Source organism: Mya arenaria, chromosome 14 (assembly GCF_026914265.1).
Source record: "Mya arenaria isolate MELC-2E11 chromosome 14, ASM2691426v1".
NCBI classification, from domain to species: domain Eukaryota; kingdom Metazoa; phylum Mollusca; class Bivalvia; order Myida; family Myidae; genus Mya; species Mya arenaria.
In genome coordinates this window covers 12,676,854-12,689,371 of record NC_069135.1, presented here as the reverse complement: position 1 = coordinate 12,689,371, position 12,518 = coordinate 12,676,854, and the positions used below count along the sequence as shown (strand labels likewise).

Below are 12,518 nucleotides of genomic sequence, written 5' to 3'. Positions count from 1 at the left end.
AACCTGGAGTGATAGTTTCAGAGATTTTTTTTTTAAGCAAAACAGGAAGTCAGCCATTTTGTTGTTGTTGATCAATTGTGACCCCTTGTTGTATTTTTGGAAAGGGTCACCCAAGGAAGCTTCCTGTAAAGTTTCATTGAATTTGGACTGATAGTTTCAGAGGAGATGCTTTTTCAAGCAAAACAGGAAGTCGGCCATTTTGTTGTTGTTGAACAATCGTAACCCCTTGTTGTTTTGTAGAGGGACACCAAGGAAGCTTCCTGTGAAGTTTCATTGAATTTGGCCAGGTAGTTTCAGAGGAGATGTTTTTTAAGCAATTGTTGACGGACGGACGGACGGACGACGGACAAAGACCGATCTCAATATACCTCACCACTTTGTGCTCTGGTGAGCTAAAAATGAAAGTATGTATTTTTCAATAAGGTCAATGAATATAAAGTAATTCAGAAATTATTCAGTAATTAAATCATTCGACCAGCAAGATTCTTTAACAAGGAAAATGACATAATTTAGGAACTGACAGAAGTTATTTTATAAATACTGGCACAGGACAAGACCAATCAAAACATTGTGAATTGTATTCATATTTTATTCAAATCAAACAATTTTGGCTCTATCTGTATAATCATGCATGTAACCACGTCCAGTATACTAGTCGGTTACAGGGAGTACATATATTACAATACTCTTATGTTTTCCACATCCAGTATACTAGTCATTTACAGGGAGTACATATATTACAATACTCTTTATGTTTTAACGTCCAGTATACTAGTCAGTTACAGGGAGTACATATATTATAAGCTCTTATGTTTTCCACGTCCAGTATACTAGTCGGTTACAGGGAGTACATATATTACAATACTCTTTATGTTTGCCACGTCCAGTATTAATACTAGTCATTTACAGGTAGTACATATATTATAAACTCTTATATATTACAATACTCTTTATGTTTTCCACGTCCAGTATTAATACTAGTCATTTACAGGTAGTACATATATTATAAACTCTTATATATTACAATACTCTTTATGTTTTCCACGTCCAGTATTAATACTAGTCATTTACAGGTAGTACATATATTATAAACTCTTATATATTACAATACTCTTTATGTTTTCCACGTCCAGTATACTAGTCAGTTACAGGGAGTACATATATTATAAGCTCTTATGTTTTCCAGGTCCAGTATACTAGTCATTACAGGGAGTACATATATTATAAACTCTTATGTTTTCCACGTCCAGTATACTAGTCATTTACAGGAAGTACATATATTATAAGCTCTTATGTTTTCCACGTCCAGTATACTAGTCATTACAGGGAGTACATATATTATAAACTCTTATGTTTTCCACGTCCAGTATACTAGTCATTTACAGGGAGTACATATATTACAATACTCTTATGTTTTCCACGTCCAGTATACTAGTCATTTACAGGGAGTACATATATTACAATACTCTTTATGTTTGCCACATCCAGTATACTAGTCATTTACAGGGAGTACATATATTACAATACTCTTTATGTTTTCCACGTCCAGTATACTAGTCATTTACAGGGAGTACATATATTACAATACTCTTTATGTTTTCCACGTCCAGTATACTAGTCATTTACAGGGAGTACATATATTACAATACTCTTATGTTTTCCACGTCCAGTATACTGGTCAGTTACAGGGAGTACATATATTACAATACTCACATCCAGTATACTAGTCATTTACAGGGAGTACATATATTACAATACTCTTATGTTTTCCACGTCCAGTATACTGGTCAGTTACAGGGAGTACATATATTACAATACTCACATCCAGTATACTAGTCATTTACAGGGAGTACATATATTACAATACTCTTTATGTTTTCCACGTCCAGTATACTAGTCATTTACAGGGAGTACATATATTACAATACTCTTATGTTTTCCACGTCCAGTATACTGGTCAGTTACAGGGAGTACATATATTACAATACTCACATCCAGTATACTAGTCATTTACAGGGAGTACATATATTACAATACTCTTTATGTTTGCCACATCCAGTATACTACTCATTTACAGGGAGTACATATATTACAATACTCTTTATGTTTTCCACGTCCAGTATACTAGTCATTTACAGGGAGTACATATATTACAATACTCTTATGTTTTCCACGTCCAGTATACTAGTCATTTACAGGGAGTACATATATTACAATACTCTTTATGTTTGCCACATCCAGTATACTACTCATTTACAGGGAGTACATATATTACAATACTCTTTATGTTTTCCACATCCAGTATACTAGTCATTTACAGGGAGTACATATATTACAATACTCTTTATGTTTGCCACATCCAGTATACTACTCATTTACAGGGAGTACATATATTACAATACTCTTTATGTTTGCCACATCCAGTATACTAGTCATTTACAGGGAGTACATATATTACAATACTCTTATGTTTTCCACGTCCAGTATACTAGTCAGTTACAGGGAGTACATATATTACAATACTCTTATGTTTTCCTGCAAAACACTGCGAATGGCAAGAAATCAGACACTTGATAGAACAGTGAAAATAGCATGTCAATTTCAGAGCGCTATTGGAAAGAAATTAAAGCTAATGAAAGCATCAAAGGCAGATGTTTGAATGTATCGAGCAACGGTAGCTTATTGTTCTAGATCCCACAATTATTCGAATCAAAAACTTTTACAAACACCACATGTTTTCCGAGAAGGCTATAACATATGTATGATTATAAGTTATAACCCCGGATAAAAGCAATACTATCTACAAAATTTAATACTGAATGACTTTACAAATTACATCAAGGAAGGAAGGGAAACATGTATAAATGTGTTCACATGGAGACAAATAAAACATTTTATGTTTTCAAACTACTTTTTTAATGAACAACAAACAATTAAAGTAGATAATTATGCACCTCCAGCGAATTTTAACACTATTTTCAGCACCATCAGATGAAGCAACACATGGAGAGTAAAGGTACAAAGGTCCTGTTTACACAATCTATATAATCTCATATTGATAAATTGATAAAATATATATTATCACTAATTAGTATTACTTTTATTAGTAATAGGCCTTTAAGGAAATGTCTTCAAATTGAAAGCTCAGTGCATGTCGGGCATAGTTCCATATAGAAGTAGGACTATTAGGTGTTACATCTGCCATCTGCTGGCTCTCAAAATACACATAAATGTAATAGTACATGTATAAAAATATTGCCTAACAACAAGTCTTATCTTAAATAATAAAATTAAATCTCTACAACATGTTCATACTGAGTATTCAAGCATTGTATGGCAATTGGACATCACAAACCTTAGATTCTTACATAGATTTCTATATTAAGTTAGTATTTTAAACATTAGTGTTTTGTTGTCCCTATTAAACAAGCAATTCATGAACACATGTTTGTCTGTATATACTATCACAAAAGTAAGGTTCCCTTCACATACATGGACAAACTGTGTTTCTGTGATTACCGTTTTTGACTGGTTAAAGTTATAATAACAATACGACTAACAGCTACTGAAAGGAAAATATGCGTACATTTAGCATTTACACACCAGCTGGGGCCATATTACAACAGCATTTCAAGTTTCCCTTATATTCAAACATTTTTAGGAAATGTAATGCTTAATGTATGTTATACCAAAGTATGGAAACTAAAATGAAAACACCATTTTAAAGGATTATATTTTTCAAGAAATATAACAAAAAACTACTCATCTGTTAAATCATTTTAAAATGTTCTTGAGGTGATCTTGTAATACGGCCCCAGCAAAGACAGGCATATCTACAGGTGTTTCTGTAAACATTGCCAAAAGACTGTCATTACTACTTTCTCACATATTTTAAATAAATTATTTACATTATTATTTACATTATTGTGAACTTAACAATTTGTGACCTAACTTAAATGCAGCATATAGAATTGTCATGAGGCTAGCAAATTTCACAAAAAGAACAACAACATCATTTCTTAAGTGACTAGAGAATGCACATTTTTAAAGCACTGATAATGTTCAAAACATGGCACAAACAAACTCCCTGCTTTTACTTGAATTCAAATATATGTATCATGTGATATTCTTTATATTAAAAATACATATTAAATTATTGTATCTTGTCAAGTTTTATATATGAAAAGTGAAGAACTCAATGCACCTTATCCCCAATAATGTTATAACACCCAACCATTACAGGCTATTGGCATGAACCTACGTACATATTAACACAGGATATACATGTGCAACATCTCTCTTCTGAAATTATATCCTTCAATCATTGAAATAAATAAAGAAAACATGTAGATCACAGCCTCATTTACTGTACTCAGTACTGATTTAAATAATATTACACATGCTTTTAATCACAACCATAACATATCACTTAGCCTTATAGTTTCACCGTTCTTATTCCCATATCAGGTAAGTACCTGTATGGGCTCCCAAGTACAATCATCAAATCAAGCACAAGCCTGAATTAAGCTTAGATTGGTAAAACAAGTCGTTGAATATATACAAGCTTTGAAGGTCAACATTTTATAATAACATATACATAAACGAATGTTGGCCTGTTGAAGAAAATTTTCATTTTGATGACTAAAAGTGCAATATGATGAAAATTCAGTAAACTCAAATACATGCATATAAAAAATTAATGGATGTGGTTGTGAATGTAATGCAAACCACAAGAACTGTATTTAAAAGTATCAAGATTTTGGCATACTACATCTTGTAGTAATATTAAGCATGTTATTGCTCACTTGAGAAAGATCCAGCAAGCAAGTTGTATATTTTTTTATAAAAAATAAAAATGAAAAATGATACCCAAATAAATGAGTAGACCATTGTATAGGTCCTAGGCAGGTTCAGGTTTATCCAGATGATACACAAACAAATGAGTAGACCTTTGTATAGGTCCTAGGCAGGTTCAGGTTTATCCAGATGAATCAATAAATAGTCATGGATAAATAAATAGTTATGGATAAATTTATATTATTATTTTTATTAGATCCACACAGATCATGAACTGATCAGCCACTCCATGCTATCACTATGTCTCTTAGTCATATACAACATCAAAAACTGATGTGCAACTCTGTGTCATCACTTTATCTCTTAGTATCTACGATTACACAGCAATAAACACCTTCTCCTCAAATGGTGCTCAACTCTGTGCCATCGCTATATCTCTAAGTATATGAGATTACTCAGCAACACACGCACACAACATCAGCTAATTAGTAAATCTGTGCCATCACCACGCCTCTGTCTCAGATCTGCATCCTCGTCTGTCAGGATGATGTCAGAATCACCATCCTCCATTCGCTCTATACGGTTGTACAGTCGGGCAGAGTTTTCTGCACGGTTGTACCGGACTGAGTGGTCATCACCATTCACATAGATTGTCTTTGTGTTTTTGGTATTTCTCTTTAGGAAATTGTCAACAACCCAGAATATAAAAGCCTGAAATCAATCCAGTGTATGATTTATGCAATTTTCACCTGAACACAATAACATCAGCATCTTTTATAGCTTTTTTGTAAGAAACACCTTAAAAGTGTTCACATTTGTTGTTATTGAACACATTAAAGTGTTACAATAATAATAAAACAAAAATATAACAAAAACATTTATCTCTTTAACACTGTGTTATGTTTATATTTTTTTATTATGTTGCAGTCTAATTTCTGTACATAAAACTAATTCACATACTGTGAGAACAAGTAAATAGATTTGAGACACCACTACGCTACATCACTTACCGTAAATGACTGATTATAAGACGGCCCTGTATATAAGACGCAGGCAAAGAACAATGACTACACCACTACCCTAGGTCACTGACGTTGACAACACCACTACGCTAGGTCAATGACGTTGACCACACCACTACACTAGGTCACTGACGTTGACCACACCACTACACTAGGTCAATGACGTTGACCACACCACTACACTAGGTCACTGACGTTGACCACACCACTACACTAGGTCAATGACGTTGACCACACCACTACGCTAGGTCACTGATGTTGACCACACCACTACGCTAGGTCACTTACGTTGACCACACCACTATGCTAGGTCACTGCCGTTGACCACACCACTACACTAGGTCACTGACGTTGACCACACCACTACACTAGGTCACTGACGTTGACCACACCACTACACTAGGTCACTGACGTCGGTGACCGCACCACTACACTAGGTCACTTACATTGACCACACCACTACACTAGGTCACTTACGGTGACCGCACCACTACGCTAGGTCACTTACGTTGACCGCACCACTACGCTAGGTCACTGACGTTGGTGACCGCACCACTACACTAGGTCACTTACATTGACCACACCACTACGCTAGGTCACTTACGGTGACCGCACCACTACGCTAGGTCACTTACGTTGACCGCACCACTACGCTAGGTCAATGACGTTGACCGCACCACTAAGCTAGGTCACTGACGTTGACCGCACCACTAAGCTAGGTCACTGACGTTGACCACACCACTACGCTAGGTCACTTACGGTGACCGCACCACTATGCTAGGTCACATACGTTGACCGCACCACTACGCTAGGTCACTGACGTTGACCGCACCACTACGCTAGGTCACTGACGTTGGTGACCGCACCACTACACTAGGTCACTTACATTTACCACACCACTACGCTAGGTCACTTACGGTGACCGTACCACTACGCTAGGTCACTTACGTTGACCGCACCACTACGCTAGGTCACTTACGTTGACCGCACCACTAAGCTAGGTCACTGACGTTGCCCACACCACCACGCTAGGTCACTTACGGTGACCACTATTTTAGGTCACTTACGTTGACCGCACCACTACGCTAGGTCACTTACGTTAACCGCACCACTACGCTAGATCACTGACGTTGACCACACCACTAAGCTAGGTCACTGACGTTGACCACACCACTACGCTAGGTCAGTGACGTTGACCACACCACTACGCTAGGTCACTGACGTTGACCCCACCACTACGCTAGGTCACTCACGTTGACCACACCACTACGCTAGGTCAGTGACGTTGACCACACCACTACGCTAGGTCAATGACATTGACCACACCACTACACTAGGTCAGTGACGTTGACCAAACCACTACACTAGGTCAGTGATGTTGACCACACCACTAGGCTAGACCACTAGGCTAGACTGACGTTGACCACACCACTACACTAGGTCACTGACGTTGACCCCACCACTACGCTAGGTCACTCACGTTGACCACACCACTACGCTAGGTCAGTGACGTTGACCACACCACTACGCTAGGTCAATGACATTGACCACACCACTACACTAGGTCAGTGACGTTGACCAAACCACTACACTAGGTCAGTGATGTTGACCACACCACTAGGCTAGACCACTAGGCTAGACTGACGTTGACCACACCACTACACTAGGTCACTGACGTTGACCACACCACTACACTAGGTCACTGACGTTGACCACACCACTACGCTAGGTCACTGACATTGACCACACTACTACACTAGGTCACTGACGTTGACCACACCACTACGCTAGGTCACTGACGTTGACCACACACTACGCTAGGTCACTGACGTTGACCACACCACTACACTAGGTCACTGACGTTGATCACACCACTACACTTAGTCACTGACGTTGACCACACCACTACGCTAGGTCACTGATGTTGACCACACCACTACCCTAGGTCACTTATGTTGACCACACCACTATACTAGGTCACTTACGTTGACCACCAGAGGAACGACGAACATCACAATGACCAGCTCGACCTTGGGGTTCTTCACAGGAGACATTATAAGCTTACGAACCTGAAATAATATATGCAATAAACATATTATTTATATGAGATCTGCAAACACTTTCTGATAAACTTTGTGGGGTAAATACATATCAATCAGGTAGCATGTGACAGTGAGAACATAGTGTTTTGGTTTGCCCTTGTATTAACCCAACAAAATGAAATATTAATGTGTTGTTTTATTTCTGAGTAAAGAATGCTTGTAATCAAAGTAATTGTATTATGAATGCCTTTGGAAAATAAGCAGTGTTGATGGTTGTTTTTCATATTGATTGCATGTATGTGAAATAATTGATGATTTTTTTGTATTATTGTTATCCATGCATATTGTATCTATATTTATTATTATTGTTATTATTATTATTATTATTATTATTATTTTAATCTGGTATACACTGTATAGAAAATACAGGACATGATATAAACGATAAACCTCAGCAATAAGAATGATGCAAAACCTACGTAGTTGACATGCAACTATGGTTGAAAACTTCCCACATTATACACTTAACAGAGTTGTATTTCTCACTGAAATATGATTTTTCAAATCAGCTCTGGATTGGGCAATAAAATTTGGCTCAAGGTATAAAAAACAAAATGTTGATGGCTTAAAAACAAACTTGTGCCATCTGTATTGCTGTAGTTTAAATGATATGCAAATTTTGCTTTACGCCACCAACCACTGCTTAAAGTACTCAAACAAAGCATTCCAACCCTAAGATAATCAGTGGACGTCAAAGTAAATATGCTTGACTGCTGTATGGTAGACTACAAAGAGAAATGTATTTACAACTGCTTTTTCACAGGAAGCGATGCTCTAGCAACGAGTTAAAAAGAGTAAGGTTCCGCCAGAAAAGTGGAATATGTCAACGTCCTGTCTTGCTTTGAAAGAACACATAACAACAACACAAATATAGAGTTAAGGAATCATACATCCTCCCAGAAGTTGAACTGTATGAGACCAGTCATGAGGATCTTCTCGACCACCATCACCAGGATGTAGAGGCCACACTGTCCCATCCACGCACTGCACTGGGCTGGCTGACCTGTAGCACAGCAGGGAGTAACTATGAAATCATGTGTACACTGAGTTATTATAATATACTGCAGTGTTTCATATAGCTGCATAAGGCTATAACACAAATAACTGTCACAAAGTAATGGGATTAGTATAAGTAACGTAAAGCTTAAATAAAAGTTGCAAATATTACAGAAATTGATGCCTTCGGAACTAAAAGAAGAAACAAAACAAACAGATTGTTTTAAAATTATGTGGATAATAGTGATAAAAAAACAAAAAAAAATGCATTATACAGGTAATCTAACCTGAAATTATCTAGGGTAGTCATACTGTGGTATGTATAATGGGCTACAGAACAAACCAAATATTATCTTTAATATACAAGTCTGACATTGTTTAGGTCTTACAACATTTACATTCATTAAATGATTTTAATAAAAATCTACAAAGACATTACAAATATTTCAAAGTTAGTGAGTACCGTATTCTCCAAAGTACAGTGTCTCTATCTTCTTTCTGTGGACAATGATCTGTGTTATCTTTAGCCCAAGGTATATCACAAACAGTCCGATGGTAGAGTCTAGAAGAAAACTAACAACATACCTGCAAAACATGAATAAAAGCCTAATATCAGACTCCATGAAAGTTTGAAAATAAAAATTGATTTCTTTAAAGTGGTTTTGTAACACCTGAAATTTAAAAAAAAAATGAGAAGAATTATGCATGAACAAAGATGGTAAATATTTTCATTTTTTAAGTACATGCATGTATAAGGCAACATTCAGGAGAACAAATCAATTCTACATGATATAAAAAAATGTATGTGTTTACACTTTAAGATTCCGCCCATAATTATTGTAGTTTGAATTTTTGCTCTGCATTTCAACTAAAATCAGACTTGAAATTTTCTTTTTGGCAATTGTTCAAGGCCAAAAAAGCTTATATTATTCTCTGACTAATTTTTACATTTTTGTTTTCTGCATATAAAACACTTTCGAACGATACCAAAATAATATAAATCAGCAGGCATCCAAAATGTGCATATTTGTGTATCAGATACCTTATATGAACCTGGCCTCATTGTTACAAACCATTCAAACTTTACCCATTATAGCCTTTCCTTGTTTGTTTGTTATATAAACAACTTAAAAAGTCTTGAAGAACATCAACCAACATAAACATTATAAACCCAAGAGAAGTGATCATTTACTTACCATGTACACGGGTCTCCCCTGAACACATCTGCAAGAAACACATTTGCAAAGTGGATGACTGCAGCACCAAACCCTTGTTTTGATGTATCAAAGAACCTGGGGATGTAAGAAAACACTGCCTTGCATCAAGATTCTATCTGGGCATAGGTTAATGCTGCATTTGAATCACAAGAAAGTCTCTGTTTCATTATTCCTGTTACTGTGAGATAAGCATTTAGTGCTTAAAAGGAACATACCGGTACCCGGTAATTCATTTGTTAATATATTTTATTATTTTGATGTACAACAAAAAAAAACATATACCATGCATGCATCACTGAACATTCACAAAATTTATCACGTCAATGTTTATGTATGATATAAACATTAAAATATACTTTGTTGCAAAATAAAGTGTTCACTTATGTTTTTGTCATTTAAATATTATGTTTCTTAGAGAAGTGTGTGATGTTTCATAATAAAATGTTAAGAAGTTGCAATTTGATTTACAGTTCAAGTACCAGTAATGAGAGTAAAAAGATTATCACATGCCAATTGGCAAGTATTGTTGATATTTTTTATATTGGATATGACGATCTCTTCTACAGATACACGCCATATAGAACATCTAATGACGTCAAAAGGAATATTATTCCATTCCTGATTGAGAGCGTTTGCTAAATCATGCAGGTTTTTAATGTTGACTCTTGACCTCATCCTGGGACCAAGCCTGTCCCAAATATTCTCAATAGAGTTCATATCTGGTATAAGGGCAAGGCTAAGGCAAAACAGTGACACCATTTTTGTTAAGGAACTGTAATGAGCCACTAAATGTTGTGGTAGCATAATTTGTCCAACATAATGTCTCCACCCTATTTTAAGCTAGCAAAGTTTGTCTAGGACATCGAAAGACAGTGAATTTACTAATACAGTTACCACATGCTGTACAAGAGGCCATTTCAAAATGACTTTGCAGGTGCATCAATCTAATGAAACTGTCCGTTCCTACTTTGTTACACGTGGTCTGCCAGAGATGAGACGATTTGCTATACCTTTAGGTTGATAAAAGCATTCTTGAAGGCGATAAATTGTTTTTCTGTGGCTTCCAAACATAAAATTGATCAATGTCGTGCTTCCAAGCAAGCATCACCAATGCTTGAACTTGCTGATTCTCAGTAAGTCTTGGCATTCAATTTAATGCCAATTTGGAATCTGATGTGACTTTACCTTCATAAAAGCCACAATGTAAGTGAACAAATAAGTTTTGGTTGACATGTACCTTTCCCAAGAGTTGCACATGTATGCAAATTGTCACAGTCCCTAAACAATCAAATTTTCCCCTTTCATATGGTATTGTATAGGCTTGAGCGATAGGAAATGCTGCATATAAATAGTGTAAACATTTCAGACTGATCAATGTTTTAACATTGTGGATATTTAAAAAATAAAAAGTGAACACTTTCTTTTGCAACCGAGTATAGTTCTTAAAATTGAAGTATCAACTTACCATATCTTCCATGGCCTTCTTTCATAAATAGGCTCACAATATCTCTTTACTGAAATAAAATGAATCTGATTGATATTTTTCATGATGTTGTTGCTTGATTTTGCACCTAAATTGCTTTTTTGTACCCTTCATATGTCAATATTTCTTCTTTTTTTCACATTTTTTATCTACTTCTGAGGGTTAAGGTTGGATAGGGTGAGCTAGTTATGGTTTGAAATTAAAATTGCAGTAGTTTGTTATAATACTTACAGATTAAGGAGGTGAATGCCAACAGAGCCAAAAGGAACTGCAGGAAAAGCCCCAATGCATTCATCAGGTAGCCAGTGTTGCAATGAAACGGCTCTGCCATTCCTTTGTCTGCACTTACAGTCTCGTTTACCATATTTTCCACCATCTTATTCTCACAAACTGATTTTTTAAGGTACGAGGACTTTTAACTCATATACCAGTTAACTTTACTTAGCTGACACTCCTATAATATACTATAGATACATTTTTGTAATTTTAGTTGAGTTTTTTTCTGCACTGAATATATTTATTCTTTAATGACATGGCAGACTGTCTTCATGAAACATTCTAGAGGTACACCACAATGCTGTAAGCAGCCAACCATATGACACGTTTAAATGCCATATTGTATTCGAAATAATAGGTAATTGATTCGTGTGCGTCAGATGCTGATACCCGGAAGTATTTTTGCTGCCATTCTGACATCGACTGGTTGCTTTTAACACTAAGAAAATAGTCTGCAGGAAAGATAGAATGTGCAGACGACGTGAAGTTTTATTTTCAAGTATATTTTAATATTAACTGCATTATTAATAGTTCACTGTCAGCTACAAACGGCTTAACACTTTAAATGTTGTCTGTAGCTGTTGGATTATCTTATTTAAATTTCAATCATAGATATATATATTGG

At 35.9% G+C, this 12,518-nt stretch overlaps 1 protein-coding gene across 1 annotated transcript; it reads right to left on the bottom strand.

Moving 5' to 3' along the window:
- Nucleotides 1-579: 579 nt before the first annotated feature.
- Nucleotides 580-12,311, bottom strand: LOC128217772 (store-operated calcium entry regulator STIMATE-like). Its single transcript, XM_052925144.1, has 7 exons — nt 11,849-12,311; nt 11,600-11,648; nt 10,114-10,209; nt 9,381-9,502; nt 8,812-8,924; nt 7,805-7,888; nt 580-5,508 (listed from the first exon to the last, which is right to left on the bottom strand). The coding sequence occupies exons 1-7, from the start codon at nt 11,991-11,993 to the stop codon at nt 5,275-5,277; spliced, it is 843 nt and encodes a 280-aa protein (XP_052781104.1). The 5' UTR covers nt 11,994-12,311; the 3' UTR covers nt 580-5,274.
- Nucleotides 12,312-12,518: the final 207 nt, after the last annotated feature.

Excerpts from the sequence above, each read along its gene's own strand:
- LOC128217772 (XM_052925144.1), bottom strand. The coding sequence starts at position 11,993 with ATGGTGGAAAATATGGTAAACGAGACTGTAAGTGCAGACAAAGGAATG. Across the intron at positions 10,210-11,599 it reads AGAAGGCCATGGAAGATATG|GTTCTTTGATACATCAAAAC; the intron begins GTAAGTTGATAC and ends TTACATCCCCAG. Across the intron at positions 8,925-9,380 it reads ACTGTACTTTGGAGAATACG|GTCAGCCAGCCCAGTGCAGT; the intron begins GTACTCACTAAC and ends GCTGTGCTACAG.